Source organism: Pelobates fuscus, chromosome 13, assembly GCF_036172605.1.
Source record: "Pelobates fuscus isolate aPelFus1 chromosome 13, aPelFus1.pri, whole genome shotgun sequence".
Classification (NCBI taxonomy): domain Eukaryota; kingdom Metazoa; phylum Chordata; class Amphibia; order Anura; family Pelobatidae; genus Pelobates; species Pelobates fuscus.
In genome coordinates, this window is record NC_086329.1 from 57,455,132 (window position 1) to 57,476,075 (window position 20,944).

The 20,944-nt window shown below is 39.0% G+C and overlaps 1 protein-coding gene across 2 annotated transcripts in view; it reads left to right on the forward strand.

The window, feature by feature from the left end:
• Window positions 1-20,944, forward strand: part of MDGA2 (MAM domain containing glycosylphosphatidylinositol anchor 2) — a 793,609-nt gene that overhangs the window by 403,009 nt on the left and 369,656 nt on the right. For both annotated transcript variants that reach the window (XM_063440282.1, XM_063440283.1), the window contains exon 3: window positions 9,951-10,125. In XM_063440282.1, coding sequence (XP_063296352.1) covers window positions 9,951-10,125 — 175 coding nt within the window. The remainder of the gene's footprint in view (window positions 1-9,950; window positions 10,126-20,944) is intronic.

Genomic DNA, 20,944 nt, shown 5'->3' on the forward strand with positions numbered 1-20,944 from the left:
AGGGGGATACCCCATCTCCTCAGAATCTTCTTCCCATCCTCTGGGTATGATATGGTGTGCAATATCCCGTATCTGTGGATAAGCAAGCGGATTGGGTGACCCCAGCGATAGGCCACATTCTGCAGATGAAGGGCATCGGGACTTCTTTGTATTCTCTCCATTTCTGGACGGTAAGTGCAGAAAGATCAGTGAATAGTTGTACATAGCGGTATTGGTTGGGGTATTGGTCTGGTATTGGTCCTTGTTTTGTCTGGATGCCTTCATTATATCTTCCTTTGCGTGGAAATAAAGTGCATCCCTGGGTGCCTCTTCTGTCAGAAACGTGGGATTCACGACCCTGTGTGCTCTGTCCATTAGTAAAACATTGATAGGAAGATCAGGGGCCAAGGTTTTAAAATACCCTGTTATGTAGTCCATGAGGTCCGGTTGTTTCACTGTTTCAGGGATGCCTCACAGCCTAATATTTTGTCCCCTTGACTGGTCTTCTAAGTCTATTAGCTTAGTTTGGCAGGACTCAAGCTGCTGTTCAATTTTCTGCATGTGGTCCGTCATATCGTAGTGTGCTTCTGCGTATCCACCCTTGCCTGTCTCCCAAGTCCTGCACATATTGACCTATTGAAGTTGCGGAGCAGCTTGTAGACATTTCGTCCAGGCAGGCTTGAAGAATATCTTGTGTGAGAAGCAATCCTCTGGTCGCTGGGGTACCTGATAATGGCAGTGTATTGTCCCCATCGCCATCTTGCTCTTCATCTTGAAAGCTAAGTATTTTCGGCGGCTGATTGCGCGCCATAAAGAACCTGCTCTTTTCTCCTTTTTTTAGGTTGCTTCTTCCCCTTGTTCTGAGCCATCTTGAAGGGTAAATTTGTGGGATTTTCCACAAGTCAGTATTGCTGTTTTGTCGCTGTATGGGCCGATATAGGACGGAGCTTCACTCACTTGCGACCGTCCGCGCCATCAGCCAGGCCACGCTCCCCTTCTTGAACATTTTTTTATAATTATTTTTGTAAACAAAATAAAATACATAGTTTGTGTGTTTGAGTAAGTATATATATTGCATAAATTGAGAGAAACATGCATTACAGACGAAATATGTAATTAAGGTATTGTGGAGACAACATGATTAGGAACGAGAATGGAGGTTTTTCGATGTTCACAGAATCCTGCAATGGGATTATTTTCTCCTGAACCCTGCAATGGCATTATTTTCCCCTAAACATACTTTTACACTATGTTTAATATTAATAACATTATTTTAGAAAAAAAAAGGTTAAGGATGCAGTCCTGGTCCATCTGACATTCGTGAGAATTATATTCCCAGGAATCAGACTATATACAGGGACATCTCTTCTCCTTTAAGTGATATGCTGGTGGAGGAGCTGAAAAGCGAGAATCACATTTTTATTGTTTCCTCAGCCCCTCTCCTACCCAGTATATCAGTAACTGGAAACAATGGAATTATTGGAGACGTCTGCTCCCTACGAGTGTTATTCTCACTAATCTAATGCTGTCTGGAATATGTATGCCCTAATATGTATGCCCTGATAATGCCTGGAAAATTAGTAGCCTTGAACAACACAGTGTCAGTTATAACATGTATTATGATTTTTAATGCTTAAAGGGACACTCCAGGCACCCAGGCCACTTCTGTCCATTGGAGCCAACCCCCACCACCTTTAACCCTGCAAGTGTAATTATTGCAGTTTTTATAAACTGCAATAATTACCTTGCTGGGTTAAGTCCTCCTCTAGTGGCTGTCTATCTATGCTGAACGTCCTCATTCTATGCATGAGGATCTTCAGCGTCGCAGGAATCCCCATTGGAAAGCATTGAATAATGCTGGACGTCCTCACTCTATGCATGAGGACCTCCAGCGCCGCCGGAATCCCCACAGGAAAGCATTGAATAATGCTTTCCTATGGGGAGGTCTAATGCACGCGACGCATTGTGCATTGCCGCGCATGTGCATTAGGTCTCCCCCGCCGGCTGACGTCGGCGAGGGAGAAGCATGGGCGGAGCCTGACCCAGTGCTGAGGGACATTGGCTCTGGATACAGATAAGTCACTGAATGGGTTTTAACCCCTTCAGCAACATGGGATGGGGAGTGGTAGGTAGAGGGGCACTGCAATGCCAGGAAAATCGCTATGTTTTCCTGGCACTGGAGAGTCCCTTTAATGCGACTGACAATACTTTACGGGATTTAAAACATGACCTTCTTACATCATGATATTATAGTGTGGTCGTAGAAATGTAGAGAGATAGAGAGAACATGTTTATTCCGTGTACGTAATATTACTATAAGGTATAGTGACTATTACAGTTGTGGAAAACTGAGAATGTAGCAGCATGAGATCTTCCTTAAGGGGTTAAACTACACTGATACACTATTTTTTATTTTCTTTATATAAATATGGGGATCTTTTTTTACTGTTTAATAACTGGCAAAAGCAAGTATTAGGTACCATGCAGAACAATGATTTTTGATTTTTTTGTCTTCTGTGCCCTTGAGTTTCAATAGACCCTTTTGACTCTGTGACTACATATACCCAGTTTGCCTTTAGTTATTATCAACTGAAATATGTGTTTAAATATAAAATTTAAAAATAAATATAAACCCTGTGAAATATTTCCAGAATACATTGATGGAATAACAGTAAAATATTGGAAAATAATGTTTCTCAGAGGCCATAGCACCACTGCTCAATTTTTTCTTGAGATTAAGATAGAAGATTGATGAACATTATTACAATAAATTAAGTATACAAATAATAATGTGTAGTGTAAACTGACAGTTCATTCAGACAAAAATAGGGGTTTGCTTTTCAAAATGAGTTAATGCTAGGTGGATTTACTGCTGTAACGGTTCTGTGTTTGATGTTACAAAACTGTCTACAATGTTCACAAACTTGCTCAGCACACACTGAGCTGAACAAAAAAAAAAAAAAGAATTCAAAAAATAGGATTTTCTTTCTCAAAACACAAAAATATTTTAACAACTGTATATTGGTAAGCTAGCCTCTTACTAAGATCAGTGGTAAAATGCCTGGCAATCTCCTGTCTTCTTATTCAAAAAAAATTCAAGTGCCTCAGTAACTGCTAGCTAGATAAAACAAGAACAGCGATAGCTAGTTTCACACTAGAATCAATGACCCAGACTAATCAAAAGGATTTTTTATTTACTAACATTACAGTACCCAAAAGAAGGATTCCATTTTTTTTCCAAACAGCAAAAAATAAAATAACTAGTAGTATGCTTGGTTATACTTCCTTATGGTGCTTTGGAGATAGGTAATTTGGGTGAACAGTTATTGTCCCAAATTCAGGCTAAAACACAATTCAATTGAATCAAAATGCACAAGTCTGGTGGTTAATATACTAGTATCTGAAACGGCTTAATCACAAGTTGTTTGTCCAGTATACACCACAGGAAAGTGTTTGGCAATACAACATAATATATTATTTCAGAAGTCACCTTGGAAGTATGGATATAAAAAAATAGCAGAATATGCAGAATCTTCATTTCAGTTTATATTGAATTAGTCAAAGATTAGTATTTATACCAGCATATTTTTACAGGAACTTTGAATCTGATTCCCAGTGATTGCTCTTCTCTCTATTATGTTTAGTCTTGTTACTGATGATAACTCCATGCTGTGATACTTTTTTGTTTGAGCCTGATCCATCCTTATTACTCTACTCAAGGCAAACTTCCAGACATTGTGGACTACATCTCCCACAATGTTCTTACCATCAAGATCAAGCATCAAAGCATCACGATAAATGTAGTCCAGCCGAACTGGAGTGCCGGATGTTCAACTCAATATTACTTGGAACTTAGAGTGGAACAATCACCAAGAATTAGGCTCGATTTTATTTGACCTGCAAGCCTCCACTTTGTATTGCCTAGAATTAATTCCTATTATGACTGCACACTCCATTCCTGATGATTACTCCATTCTAGATAATACTTACTATGATTTCTGCTGATTGCTCAACTGTGCGTATTACTTGCAACTTGATCCCTGCTGATTACGTTGTTCTATATGATTTAGAACTTATGGTTTGATTCTTATGATCTTACTTCACAAATCTTACTTTTTATTTTAGAATGCCCGAGTGGGATTTTTAGAAAAACCTTCACAAGTGTATCTAATTCATCTTTAATGAGATACATTGAGCAACCTGGTAATGAAAACACTGCAAGCCACTCTAAATATTCAGAATATTTGTTTTTTACTTTTCTTGTGTTGTTAAAGAAACATTACAACATTTACCGCTTTTGTGCCCTAGTCACTACTTAGGTGACTGGAACAACACTGCCGGGGTTAAAAATTTTAGTTTATTTAAGTTTTCTCCCTCACAGTACCAATCTCCTCTGTGCTGCTCCCCCTCTTTGGCTGAGATCATGAAGATCAATAATCTCAGCCAATACTATGCTCTCCTTGGAAAACATTGGGAGGCTATTGAGCATACGCTGCAAATCAGATGGTTTGACACCATTTGATTATAATAGCAGAGCTTTACTCTGCTATATAATGGGATTGCGTCTATAACAGCTACTAGAGGCAGGTTAACCCTGCAAAGGAAACATTGTGGTCTGGGTGCCTATAGTGTTACTTTAATTAGATGGATTACGTTAAAATATGTACATGTGCTATTTTATTAAGTTTGAAACTTACAATTTTGTCTCATCTTTTTTTTGAAAATCAACATGATGTGTGGGTCTGAAAGGTGCCTCATCTTGATAAAGGGCAGTGTAGAAAAACAATGAAAGTAATAATCAAAAGTATAACAAAAGGGTGGTATGATTGGGGTGGGGCTATTGACCCTTGTGTTATGAGGAAGAAGGAGCTGTATGTACATGTATTTATAAATTATGATTGCTGACTAAATTAGCCTTTCACTTAGACAAAATGTCAAATTTAGATCTCAATTTATACATTTATAAAGCTATTTATTTGTTTGGCATTCCATATTTCAATACATAAACTGGTAGGAGTTTAATACAAATTGTTCTACAAATAATTTAATGAAAATCGTGCTATAAAAAGGTTAGCAAACTCAGCAAGCAATATTCAGTGATTAAATCAGCCTACATTTAATAACGTAATGGTCCATTAAAAGTTTTTCACACTCTTTTTAAGACTTTAATGTGATAAAACAGTTTCTATTTTTTTTTTCTTCTTGAGTACCTTTCTGAATACATTAGTAATGATTTCTTTTTTAGAGATAATAAAGAAGAGGAAGATCTGATCAAGTCATATGCCCACGTACTATTATAAAGAAGTATATCTGTACTGGGCATCATTTCTAAAAACATCACCTACATGAAACTATATTTCAACAATAATTGAGATCTAAATTAAATTTAACAAGATTGTAGCTATGTTTTCATCTTTTTCACGTATTAGTTTTTCTGAAAAAATACATCATTTAAACCTTTTCTTCTGTTAGACTCTTGTGGATTAAGCTACTCACTACCAAGTTTGTTTATATAAAATATAAAGTTATATTTGAAATTAAAAATGCATAAAAAGTACATATAATTAGGACAAACCAGAATGGATTGCTAACCATACGTTTAAGAAAACAATGTAAATTGTCTTATTTTCAACGTTTTCTCCTTTTATAGAGGCATTATCAGTTTATTTTTGTTTCATTCATTAATAATTTTTCAATCCATTCCCTTGTTTTTTTTTTATTATTTATGAAATTAACTTTTTTTATTTATACATTAGTGTAAAGTAGGGACTATTTTCTTGTGGGGAACATGATCTTTGACAATCTTTATCAATGAGATGATCTAAAGCAAAGTCCTATTTTTATTGCTAAGCTAATACACCCACCATCCGTCATTAAAAATGATCTAACAGAAGGGCAAACTTACAAAATAGTTATTGGATGTCGAGATCCAGTGCAAAGGTCATAAAGAAAGGAAGTTAGTAAGAAAAAAAACATGACAATGCCACTTGAAAGATCAACGAAGAATGACGGAATAAATATTTGTTTATGGAAAAAAGATTCTAAAAAAATAATAAAATAAATAAATAAAATATATATATATATATATATATATATTTTTTTTTTTTTTTGAGAATCTTTTTCCTTCTTTGTGAGTTCTTTGTTAATAAGGTTACCTTGTACAGGAGGAGTTTATGAGATAAGTAGTTCCTAAGATTAGTGGAATTGCTGCATACCAGTTTATTTAAAGCTTGTTTTGTACCCATGGACAAACACATATATATATATATATATATATATATATATATATATGTTTGTCCATGGGTACAAAACAAGCTTTTTATTTAAAGCTTGTTTTGTACCCATGGACAAACATATATATATATATATATATATATATATATATATATATATGTTTGTCCATGGGTACAAAACAAGCTTTAAATAAACTGGTATGCAGCAATTCCACTAATCTTAGGAACTACTTATTAGTGGAATTGCTGCATACCAGTTTATTTAAAGCTTGTTTTGTACCCATGGACAAACATATATATATATATATATATATATATACATATATATATATATATATATATATATATATATATATATATATATATATATATTTAACCCCTTAAGGACACATGACATGACATGATTCCCTTTTATTCCAGAAGTTTGGTCCTTAAGGGGTTAAAGCTTGTTTTGTACCCATGGACACACACATATATATATATATATATATATATATATATATATATATATATATATATATATGTTTGTCCATGGGTACAAAACAAGCTTTAAATAAACTGGTATGCAGCAATTCCACTAATCTTAGGAACTACTTATCTCATAAACTCCTCCTGTACAAGGTAACCTTATTAACAAAGAACTCACAAGGAAGAAAACAGAACTATGTCTTATAAATGACTTTTAAACTCTAGTTGATTTGTGCAAAAACACACAGGTTGTTCATTGTAATTATACTGTCAAATCTCAATTTGCTTGTATATATTACCCATCAATGCATCTCTAAACACATATATCCTATATACACTGTGCATGGGTAAGAGGCATAAGAAAAAATATTTATAAATTCTTCCTAAACAAAAGTGCCATTTTTTTTTTATTTTTTTGGGGGGGGATGTTACGTGTTTAGTGTTTGGCAAGTTTGTGTATGAGCAGATACAAATTTGAAAATTAGTCTATGATTTCATTTATGCAATATTTTGCCATGTTACAGTTGTTCTTTCATTTTCCTTAAAATTGGTTTTAGAATATTGAAATGAAAAAGAACTGGTTTAATTCACATTGTAGCCACAAATACATGCATGTGAATTTTATTTTTATAAAGTGAGCGTAAGTGTATCAAAGTATAATTGTATTCCCATCCTCTTAATCAAGTACATTTTGGAAGGTAGGAAAGACTCGCTTAGATACTAAGAAATAATGCATAGACACTTTGAAATGTCAAGTGAAAATAAGGAACAGTTGTATTCACATATAGATGGCTTGAATTACTGCACACCTTGTAGTGGGAGGAAATCATGTAAAAGGTCATTGAAAAAAAGTGCTTTGATCTAACAAAACCATGAAATTTGCAAATAACAAGTAGGAAAATTAATTGTGAAAGATTGAAATCACAGAAACTAAAAAAACACACCTGGTGCTCTTAATGTAGTAAGTATTATTGAACCAAATTTAAAGGTTAGATGTGATAATTTTTCTCTCTCAAACATTAGAGTGTATGGTTGGAATTGTATCTTTGGATTTTTAGATAAAGACAATTTATTTGGTTTAAATATGTATATTTATTCATAGACCCATAGCAAGGGGTCATTAACTGAAACAATGGAGATCCCATTAAGGTGCCTCTGTCTATGAGAGTAATATAGATTTAATCAATTTCAAGACAAGAAGGTGCCTTAACAGAATATCCCCAAAACACACATGTAAACATCACAAAACCCCAGAAAGCTTATCCGTGTCACAGGGGGTCTGAGCTGCCTCAGATTAAAGTTTTATCAGGAGTGTGTTTCAAAGTTTCTATTGGCTTGGTAGTTCCACAGAGTTTCCAGGTTTTGTTCCGGTCGGGCACATGGAGATCTAGAAAACTGGACTAAAATGTTCCATGTTCTCTGTGGGAGTGGGAAATCACAATAGTAAAGAAACACCCCCACCCTATAACAACCTCAAATTATTGAAGTTGTTATAGGGAGAGGCGTTTTCCAGCACCACTTTAACATCAGCGGTTAAATCATGTTGCAATAGTTTAACCCTTACATTTTGGGCTACAACACTGACACCACTGCCCCCTCTTCCTTCCTCTCTGCCTCTGTAGTATGCAACAGGTTAAGCAGGACAGCCAGGTATGATCTGAGAACATCAACTGATGCTCTCAGCCTATTACTGGCAACCCATTCAAATAAATAGGTACATTCATGCCATAATAACTTGAATGAACTAATGTTATTTCAATGGTAGGTGTGTTCCTTTAATATTTATTTTTAATATATTGTTATCTCTATTTAAATTATGTTGTTTTTCCAACGGTTGTCTCTCTTTTAACATTTTTCCCTATAAACCTGATTGCCCTATGTCAGTTAATTTTGCATTAACTAAATTACTTGACTAATTATTCTGTAATTGAATTTATTCCATCAACAGAACTTTTATATATATTTTATATTTCTTGATTGCTTGTATTGTAATTCATTTATTTGCCTATAGTTGTTTTTTTTATAAGAATTGATAATACAGTAGTAATTGAATATTATTATAAATCATTATTGCACTTTTTAAAAAAAAATATGTTATATTCAGTGATCTGGCATTTAGATTAGTTTAAATGTATTTTTTTATAATAGCCTGTTAACAGGGCCGATGCAAGGATTTCTGCCGCCCTACGCAAAGATCTATTTTGCTGCCCCCTCATGTCACTCACTCACTGGCAGACACACACACTCACTGACAGACATACACTTACTCACTGACACACATACACTCACTCACTGACACACACAGAAACTGACAGACACACACAGAAACTGACAGACACACACACTCACTGAAAGACACACACACTCACTGAAAGACACACACACTCACTGAAAGACACACACTCACTCACAGACACACTCACTCACTGACACACACTCACTCACTGACACACACTCACTCACTGACAGACACTCACTGACAGACACACACACACACACAGACAGACAGACACACACAGGAAGACACACACACACACAGGCAGACACTGACAGACAGACACAAACACACACAGACACACACTCACTGACAGTCAAACACTCACACACTCGCTGACACACAGACTCACACAATTTTATTTTTTGAGGCCCATTCATCCGCCCTACCTCCCAAAGTTCCAGTGTGGGGCAGCTCCTCAGTCCTCCAACACGCTGTTTAGTATGCCGGTGCCAGAATGATGTCATATTCCAACTCCTGGCATCACAGAGGGTGCGCAAGGGAGGAGCGGGAAGCTGTCAATGGAGCCTCCCTCGCAGTCTGCCCTCTCCTGCCTCCTCCAGTCACCAGTACTGGCATTTGTTGGCAGAGCAGGCACCTGCCACCAAGCTAAGAAGGTTCCTGCTCTGCATATTGAAGGACAACTTAGGGCCATGACAGGGCTCCTCTGGGCGCCCCCCACCTTCGGGTGCCTGGAAGATCAGCCCAGCGCTGAGGGGAGGGGCAACTCAAGAGCTGCTCGCCCAGCGCTGCTGCCCAACACAGGGGGAGCCCATCAGGAAATATCCTGGTGGGCAACCCCAGCTAAGCTAAGCTGGCACTGCCTGTTAACATGCAAAACTTCAGTTGGTAACTACATCAGAATTGTCTATAGCTTGTTTTTCACTCATGTACTTTAATTTACTGTAATTTTTAGGTTGCTGAGATACTCTAAAATCATGGTATTAGCACTAATTATACAGCCAAACTAACAATATGTTTTGATGCTTGCTCAGATCAGGTGGACTAAAACAGCAGGAAGCGCTTCTGATAGATTTCAAGACTCCAGTGTTTTCAATGAAACGTTGAGGATTACAAATATCCAAAGACATCAAGGTGGACGTTACTACTGCAAAGCTGAAAATGGACTGGGATCTCCTGCAATAAAGTCTATACGAGTGGATGTATACTGTAAGTGAATTAGATCATGCTTACAAATATATTAAGTATTTAACTGCACTGCCATGACTGTTATATAAAACTATTAAATATGGTAGTTAAGGCTTGTTCTTTTGGAAATGGGACATGTGTTGATCAATGGTGTCCAAAAAAATAAGGCATGTATAACACTTAAAAAAATAACATATAATACATGTTATCGAACAATGTTCTGCCTGCAATAAAATAAGCAAACACATATGGTATAGAAACTTAGTACCTATAATGAACATGATACATATATTATGCCACCAATAGGTAAATTATGCCATAACAGGGTTATTGCATAGTTACAAGTACAATCTCTCTTACTAATTGCCTGTCTTTGAACATCTAAGTACACACTTGATTCTTGCATTTATCTCCTACTTTAACACACTGCATGACATAATTATTTACATTTTAACCATATATTTTACAAGGCAACTGATTTAGCTATCGAGCATTCAATCCAAACACATTCATGAATCCTTGCACTCAAAAAACAGTATAACAAAGTCGATTTACTAAACTTGGAATTATTGAGATGAATTAAAATTTTAAGCCAAAATAGTAGTAGCAGAAAAAACAAAACAGACATTTTGTAAAATGTTTCCACTTCCGCATCTTTTTAATTAAAATATGCAATTACTGTAAATTCTCTACAATTATCAGTTAAATCAATAAAACCAGTATTCTCATGGAGTAAAGAGGAAAGTATAATGTAATGTATTAAATGCATTCATATATTCATAATAACATAACTCTAGAAGCAGTGAAGGAAAAGAGGCCACTGAATCTAGATTCTGTAAAGGGTTGTAGCCGAGTAGCAGTGGATATTATATAACATTAATGGCAAACTAAGAATACGTATTTTGAATAAAAATTGCATGAAACAAAAGCTATTTCACCATATGGTTAAATTGTATCATAATCTATTATGCAGATACACTTTTAACTCTGCATGTACCAAAACAATATTATTAACAAATATGTTGGGTGTTTACAGTATTTTGATTATTTAAAACAGTTCTGCCAAAGATATAATGTTAGCAAAACTGACTGCTTCGAAATTGAAATACCAACAGAGTCCAAAGATATCAAAAGGAACATAGTTCCATATTTGCATAGTTGTCTAGGTTGCAAAGACTAGTGTCTATCAAGTTAAATCTTGAAACCCATTATTTTATACTGTTGAACCAAAAGATGATAAACAAACCAATTGTAGTCATTTTCAGTTACACCATATATATGATGTCCTTCACGACTCCACAATGGCAATCACATTTTCCTTGAACCAACAAGTTGGACAATTAAAAACATGCACTATTTTTTTCTTATCAATGGGTCAATTTTTTGCAATGCAAAAGGCTGACAATCAAAGGCTTCAACCAGCTGAGTCTTGCCATATCCCAAATGCATTTGTGACTGGATGGTTTTAACTGTCATGAACAGCAGAGCCAAAAAGAGAGCTGAACTGGAGGATGGTGGTTCAAAGGAAGTAGAGCTTATTGTATCTTCCCTACCCCTATCCCTAAGGGTGGTGAATTAAGCATAATGAAGATTGCTCTGCTTAGCCCCTTAAGGACCAAACTTCTGGAATAAAAGTGAATCATGACATGTCACACATGTCATGTGTCCTTAAGGGGTTAAAGGGACACTCCAGGCACCTAGACCACTTCTGCCCATTGGAGTGGTCTGGGTGCCAACTCTCATCACCCTTAATCCTGCAAGTGTAATTATTTCAGTTTTTATATAATTACCTTGCAAGGTTAAGTCCTCCTCTAGTGGCTGTCTATCAGACAGCCACTAGAGGGACTTCCATGTTCTTAAAACACGAAAAGTGTTTTAAATGACACTGGGCGTCCTCACGCTATGCATGAGGAACTCCAGCGTTGCTAAAATAACCATAGGAAAGCATTAAATAATGCTTTCCTATAGGGAGGTCTAATGCTCATGCACGGCCAGTCCCACCATGTGCATTAGGTCTCCCCCGCTGGCTGATGTCGTCGGGGGAGGAGCATTGGCGGAGACTGACACAGCACCAAGGGACATCAGCGCTGTATTCAGGTAAGTCACTGAAGGGGTTTTAACCCCTTCAGTAACATGGAATAAGGGGTGGAAGGGAGGGGGCACTGCAGGGTCCTGCAGTGCCAGGAAACTGATTTGTTTTCCTGGCACTGGAGAGTCCATTTAGTTTCTAAACATAGGCATTTGCCTCATCTTTCTTTTGAAAAATATAGACACTTTTGTGGTTAGGCAACATATTGGTAGATTTAAAGTGAATAGAATGAGGACAGTTTGAACTGGACACAGATACAACATAATATTTTGTCTTATTGCACAATAACAACTCTCATATTTCACCAAACTTAGCCATTACTAAAGAGAAATTTACATATGCCAGTGTAAAATATAGACTCAGCAACTGCTGCAGTGCCAAAGAACAGCTAGATTTATCTAGGTATATATATAGAAGGCGTATGCCTGAAATTGTGGGAGGGATTTTAGGGCTATTTAAACCCAGCAAATCCCCCTACTCACCTGTCTGCGACGATTTCGGAAATTCGCTTTCATTTCCGTTTTCACAGACCTCTGACGTCAATCTGCCGCGACGCTCGTACGCAGCCCGCCGGTTTTCGCGAGTCTCTTTCATCCACGTGGAGGCCGTTCGGCGGTTCACCCAAACTGTGAGTCCATTCGAATTTATCCTTTACACGTACGCTCCGTTTCGCTTTATCATCCACACGGCATGAAATGCTCCGGATAGCTTCCCGCACACGTTTCATTCTCTCTAGCCGGCTGTTCAAACTGCAACCCATACTGTCCTCGGGCTCGTCGGCAAATATATATAGTGTTTGCATACAGGAAAGATAGTGTCTCGTTGTTAGACAATGGTTTTTATGTGTATAATCATTTATTTCTTAGCTCTCGTATTGCCATGTTATATGGTGTCATACACGCACACAATCCCTTACCAATTGTAGATTATTTTGTAAGTTGTCATCGGCCAAGTCATTAACTTTGTACCACTGATTTTAATTTAAATTTGTTTCAGATTCTGCTTCCGTTTGTCAGCTAGCAACCCTCCTTTACGTCCTTGTGTATTGCTATGTATTAAATATCGTTTAAAAACAGGTGCTAAAAGCAGCTGATTCTTATATCTTCCCAAATCGTTCAAATCATTTCTAGTTTTTTCGTTCTTTAGGTGTATCAGTCTATGCTACCATGCCTGGCTGGCTGTTTTTCTGTCTAATCTCGAAATTGTTTCAAAGTTCTATCAGATATAGATATGGATTCCTCAAATTATAATCCTATTATCTACAGCCACGTTTTTCCCGAGCAGTAATCTGTGTATATTTGCATTTTATTTTATTAGATGTTGTGCTTGATTTAAATTGAAATGACTTGAATAAATTGGACTATTAATGAGCAATTCCTAGCGCTACCTCTCTTTGGACCACCTCTGATGTCTGTTTTGCACTGAACTGATTTGTTAATACTTTTTAGTTAATTGTGTTTTCATTAAAGCGGCAGAATTTTTTGCGCACTCGGACACTCTATCGATGTCCTCAGTCTTTTTGCCCGGGTCTCAGCCCGGAAAAATCTATTGAAAGGACCGGGATCGGCTGCAGTCTTTCGGCCGCTTCTTGCGAATAGTAACCCATGCAGTAACGTGGGTTTTTTATTTTATCAGCGAGATCCATGTGTCTCAGCCCCTCATGTTCTCTTCCCTTGTTAGTTCGGCCTAGCATTGTCGGCAGTGTTACCGTCACTGGTTTGGGGTTTAGTTTCCCCGGTTCTCGACGTCACTTCCCGGGGTAGCGGACACACAAATATCCGTTTATTTTCATGGCGTGGTTAGTGCTGCCATTGTGCTGAAGTGAATCCACTAATGGGCTCCCTACTTACATGTCATTAAACACGTTACTGTCGTGATTCCTGGGCGACGCTAAAGCCATTAACATTACACTACAGCTCACTTCTGCCTCTACCCAAGTTTTCCATTTCGTCCACAGTTTGTTTTTATTTCCCACTATTCAGGGCTGCATTGCACAAACTGCATAATTAAGCTCTCTACACTGCTCACTCGCAGTGAATGGCACCTGTTAAAACAAAAAAAAAAAAAAAATAATTTTTTTTTTTTTTTAATGATATATGATTCCGTAATTATATTAATACATTATCCCTGACATTCACGTACGCACGCATGAGCAGATATAAACACCGATACGCTGATATACAGAGACACGCATTGGCGGTTGCTGAAATCTGCCTGCTCGTTTGGTTATGGCTGAATTTTTGGATATTTGGCTATTCTGACTTCTTTAACCTGCTCATCATTGTGAGGGTCTTTTGAGCGATGCAGGCACACAGCACACGGAGCGTGGTCTGTACCAGCCCTAATTCATCCTCAGTCAGTGAGGCTATTTGCGTTACGCGTAAAACCCGGCGTACTCCTACGCAGACAAGCTCACACGTTACTGGACAACTGCATCTACTTTTCACATTGCAGTTCCGGGGAGCGAGCCTCGGTTACGACAAGTACGCGTTACAATACTACAACTAGATCTGCATATATATACATATAATATCAAAAGTTATACACGTCTATTCATTTTGCATTTCGAATCAAGGCCACAGTCTGGCACTACGAGCCCCGAGGGCCATACATACGATCATACACGCATCCTTGTTCATACGTCCCGACCATCCGGACCCCACATGCTCTCTGGGCACTCCAGTTTCAGTCAAACCATACGATCATAACTCGTTGCTACCCACGTTTCGTTCTGTAGTATGTCCTCTCTCCCTACCTACCCTTCCTTCTTAGTTAGCAACTGCTGGCTGTTAGGTTCCTAGGTGTCCACTAGTTGTCGTTATTCTCCCCGGCTTCTTCGCCATAGGTTAGTGGTCCCGCGAGGCCAACACCCATCCTCATACTCGGAGGTACTACGCCCCTCGGGCCAAATCATAGTTAGTCGCCTCGCTTTGTGGCATAGAGAGGGCCTCACCTGTCACTCCCATTCTATCTTATGTTTAACTGTCACCGAGAGGCCGTCACCCCGCCACCTCATTCAGTGGCCATGCTACTCCCTCAGGCCAACGCATAGATAGAGCCTCTCAAGCCGCTTGGCAACTAGCAGGGCCTCACCCGTCACCAACCTAGTGTAATCGTTTCGCCGCTTCGCGGCACTAGCTAGTCAGCCAGCACGCACGCACTCACGCTCGCACTCCTAGTAAGCAGAGGGGGGGGGGGGCGGCACACCCCAGACCCGTCAAGCATAGTCACTATGTTTTAGATCCCTTAACCGCTTCAGGTATCCTAGCGCTTTATTTCCCACCTTAGGTTCGATCGTGCGTTACATACTCCTACATTGATGCGAAACGGTATTTCAGAACTATCGTACTCGGCTACTCCGGTGCTTTCAATACGTTATCTCTTACGGGCAATAGGTCTGCTAGACGCTTAGTGCTAGCTGTTCGAGGATACCTGTGTATATATGGTCGTATATATTTATACATACATATATATGTTACCCCAACCTGTCGATCCTTAGGTACCGCGTACACTACGTGCCCAAACCAAGCTAGGAGACTCCAAGTCCAGCGGTTCCTCCAACAACTTGTTTCAGGCATTTCTTACTTATATTCAGTCGAATTGGTTTGTTGGGTCTCACGTTGCCATCCACATTGCACGTTGTTCAGATTTGGCCTCGTATTGGACCATCGTCGGGTCCTCCAGGCGCTGACGTGACGCACAGTGACTGCTTCCGGTCTCCTGTATTACGGATTTACCGTTTATTTCTTCGCGACGTTTTGGGGGCACATTGGTACATTGAGTTCTAAATTACCGATTATCGATTCATACCATCACTCAATTTCCACGTCGGCGTCGCTTATACAAGCAATGCAGGTTAAGCTTTAGCGATCTGATGGGACCGGGTGCACAGTATTCCCACTTGTTTCATGTCGAACATCGAGGCGTCACTCCGCCTCCATTTTTGGCCAAACAAATACCATTCGAATCCTTAATCTACTAATTAGGGACTCGTCTGCACGCCTGACATTCACAGGGTCCTCCATGCGCAGTCAATTCATTTGTCACGCATTTGTCGTGGTTCACGCTTCTCTTTATGTAAGCTTAAGTAGTCCATCGGGAGTTACTTTCGGTCATGCTGGATGTTTTAATTTAAGGCGTAACACCTTATGCATCCTGTTGTACAATCTTTCACGATCTCATGCCTACCAAGTAACTGCTATAGGGTACTTGCTATACGAACACATATCGTCTTCAAGTTTTGTCAAAGCTCCTCTTCAGGTTCCTCTCTCGTGCAAACATTTCCCTACGGTGGGTCTCTGCTTTGCATTCTATTCTTCGATTCACGTCACGGCAGTTTCTTCAGGCGCCTGTTACAGTCCTCTTTCGCTATGGTTTAATGCAGGTAATCGCACGTGTTCGGTCAGGTTAACGCTTTTCCACAAGAGGTTAATACCCTGCCGCGCTTAGATGGTACAAGTCCACATGGCCTTAATCGTAGGTAGGGCTTCTCTCAAACACAGGGCTACTGGCACGGCCTCAACTCTTACGGGATAGTCCTTATCTTCACCTATTGGTTTCCATTAGCTAGCAGCTCTACTACACGAGAAAGCTTAATGAGCTTCTGAGTTTTGCATAATTTAAACCTATTACGTTTCCTTCCTCCTCACAGCATGCTACAAGAACTAGCTCCAGGTATCGTATTATCTTTAATAAACGCTAACCCTGACGTCTCAAGTTCCCCTGCAGTTTCCTACGCTCTAGCCACTTCCGACGTCCTGAAGTCGGACCTTGCTTAAACGTAACGGTTGAGATAAAAGAACACGCAGTCCAGATTTCCTCTGCAGGTCAAAAAAGGTATCAATCATGCCTGTAATTAGAGTCTATGCAGGTAAGATTTGTCCACTAATACTAAGCAAACGTACTCTACGGCCTACGATATGTGTAAGTATTGTATGTGGTTCAAGATGCTAGAGGCCTTCCGATTATAATGGTTGCTCGTACAATTTTTGCCACATCTCTCAAACAGTTCATGCTATACATTCGCCCCTTGTTTGTTAGTCTTGGCCTCAATACGAAGTTCCTTCTCGGTACATTCATTCCGTGTTAGGGCCGCCACAGCAGCCTCAAGTCATCCAGTTCCAACTCATCTTGTAGAGAAGATGGGTCGCTGGAAGTCCTCGGCATACAACCGGTTCATTCCAAATCCAGAAAGAAATCAGGCTCGCTTTCTATAATATGTCTAAATGTTTTGTTATGTTTAATAAATGTCACACTCTTTTTGGCCCTCTTTTGCAGGCCTAACCTCACGTCGGTTTCGGCACACCTCAACCGACTTTCATATATTAAAAATTACACGCAGTTTAATGTGCGCCCCTTCCATAATCCCGTACACAAATAGAAGGCGTATGCCTGAAATTGTGGGAGGGATTTTAGGGCTATTTAAACCCAGCAAATCCCCCTACTCACCTGTCTGCGACGATTTCGGAAATTCCCTCCCACCACACCCTCTTCATATATCATTATACCTGGGTGGGCCCTCTTTTGCAGGCCTAACCTCACGTCGGTTTCGGCACACCTCAACCGACTTTCATATATTAAAAATTACACGCAGTTTAATGTGCGCCCCTTCCATAATCCCGTACACAAATAGAAGGCGTATGCCTGAAATTGTGGGAGGGATTTTAGGGCTATTTAAACCCAGCAAATCCCCCTACTCACCTGTCTGCGACGATTTCGGAAATTCCCTCCCACCACACCCTCTTCATATATCATTATACCTGGGTGGGCCCTCTTTTGCAGGCCTAACCTCACATCGGTTTCGGCACACCTCAACCGACTTTCATATATTAAAAATTACACGCAGTTTAATGTGCGCCCCTTCCATAATCCCGTACACAAATATATATATATATATATATATATATGTATATATATATGTATATATATATATATATGTATCGTATCAAGACATTTCTCTAATGATAAAGTGTTACATTTCTCAAAAACAAGATTACCATTTGACATTTCAGTTAACCCATTCACTAGCAATCAGTTTGCAAAAAAACCTCTTCCAGAATCCAAGTAATTTGGATGTCCTGGAAAGTAATGTCTAAATGTATATTTTTATATATTTTTTTTTATTTCAGCACTGATAGATAGCGCATTATTTAATGGAACCAAAAAAGACAAAACACAGAGATATTAAATGACACACTTCTCAGACACACACGATAGACAACGTCGGAGACTTATATATATATGCACACTCACAGATACCAAAAAACACTTTAAACACATACACACTTATGCATGCTGGCAGAATCACAATGTCACACACATTGTCACAAAAACACTGTCAGACACACATATTTATGCTGCTGGTGCAGTGGTGACAGTGCCATTATGATCTTATTCCAGTGAGAAACTGGCTGATATAGGCTCACTGCTCTTCTCTGCCTGTTGCCCTCTAAATACCTCTTTCTCCATGAAGGAGAATGGCTGGGAATGTGACTGGCTGGCAAATCTCTCAATTCAGCCCACTCCTTTAGCCACCTTCCATTTGCTCTCTGTCAGGGAGGATGGCTAACTTACTGCCTTCCTGTCCTAACAGCGGCTGTTCCCCTGCCTGATTTACATGGAGCACAAAGCTATGCTCTGCATGAATGTAGCAGAGATAGGGAGAACAAGTTGCTGTCCACTTCCCCCACTCTCCCTCGCTTGACAGTAGCAGGAAAGGTCACATTGAAACACAGGTAAGGCTGCTGACCTCCCCTCTGCTCCCCCTCCCTTTGGAATGCTGGAGCTGCCAGCAGGATGGGCAGAGCTGAACACAGTGAGTTACAGTCAGCCTTTATATTTTCAGTTGTTGAAAGTTCACAGAGTGACAGCTATTAGTACCACTGTACTTTGAAACACTGGACATTGTTAAGGCATAATTTGCAAATGAAATTAATTAGCAATAAACAAATATTTGCAATTATGCTATTTGAGTATACACGATAGCGGGTTATGAATGCATACTCTGGCAATCATATATCAGCAGTGGCAAAGGCCAGTAAGTTATTGTCATGCATGAAAAAGGGCCTTTATTCTTGAGACGAGAATATAATTGTGCCTCTTTATACATCAATGGTAAGACCACATATTGAATATGCTGTTCAATTTTGGACACCTGTTCTAAAGAAGGATATTATGGCACTAGAAAAAGTGCAGAGGCGGGCTACAAAGTTAATAAAAGGAATGGAACATATCAGCTATGTAGAAAGGTTAACACATTTAACCCTATTTAGTTTAGAAAAACGTCACCTGAGAGGGGATATGATGACATTATACAAATGTATTCGGGGCCAATACAAACCACTGTGTGGAAATCTATTCACAAACCAGACTTTACATAGGACAGGAGGCCATGCGTTTAGACTGGAAGAAAGAAGATTTTGTCTAAGGCAAAGGAAAGGTTATTTTACTGTAAGAACAATCAGGATGTGGAATTCTCTGCCTGAAGAAGTGGTTTTATCAAAGTCCATACAGATGTTCAAACAGCTACTAAAACAGAATATTCAAGGATATAATATTTCAATGTAGGGTAATAACTGCTTGATCCAAGGATAAATCTGATTGCCATTCTGGGGTCAAAAAGGATTTTTTTTCCTAGCGTGTTACAAAATTGGAAGTGCTTCAAACTGGTTTTTTTCCTTCTTTTGGATCAACAGCAAAAAACAAATGTGAGGAATGCTGAACTTAATGGACGCAAGTCTCTTTTCAGCTATGTACCTAAGTAACTATGTAATATATACACGAGTGCCGAGGTGATGGGGTTAAATAATTCAATGTTTGTCTATCAATGTTAAAAAAACAAAATGCATCTGTAACGGCACCCCCAGGCATAAAAGGGGTTAACAGCCGTTTAGGATATTCCCTTCCAGATATACAGGCAGCTACTGAAGACACCAATCAACCGAAAACCATATAAATGCCGTAAACTGCCGAACAGGAACCATATGAATGCTGTAAACAGCTGAATAGGAAAAACCATACAATAGGTTTACACTCGAACTGAAACAGCATACAATAAATCCCCCCAAGAACGAGACAAATCTCCGTGTTGAGGGTCAAGCAGTGAACTGACTGAGCTGTCTTTATTCGCCTCACATTTTACAGACAAAGTCCTACCCACAGGGTTTTGTGGAACATCCAATCAAAACATACAACACAGATAAACACTCCCACTATGACATCACAATCCCTCCTCTCTATCCTGGAGATAATTGGGAAGTAATCCAATTATCTCCAAGGACAGGGGCAAAACTCCATTAAGCACATGGCAGTAAAATACAATAAAACACACAAGGTTACATTTATTACATAAAATACAGACATGCAACATATCCCCAGATAGCTTAGGTCTGAGCGCACATTATTACTGAATGGCACTCAGACCACACACATACAGTTCAATTGCCATGGAGCCAAAGTCTTTTAATAGGCTCCATGGCATAACTATCTGGGTTACATGAGTTCATTCAGTAAATCCATGAATGAACCGGTCACGTGTGAACAGCAGACTGCTGCCATCCAGTGTTCAGTTTGCATAGCCGCGGCCACCCGGTATAGTCATTTAAGCTGTGGTTAACCGCAGCTACTGGGTGGTCAATTGACGGCTGTTTGTTCGGTAGATAGAATCTACCGAATGCCCAGGCAGAAATACATGCATAGAAAATAGACCTTTCTGCATAGAAAAATAAAGTATTTAAATGCCGGTCCATAGTC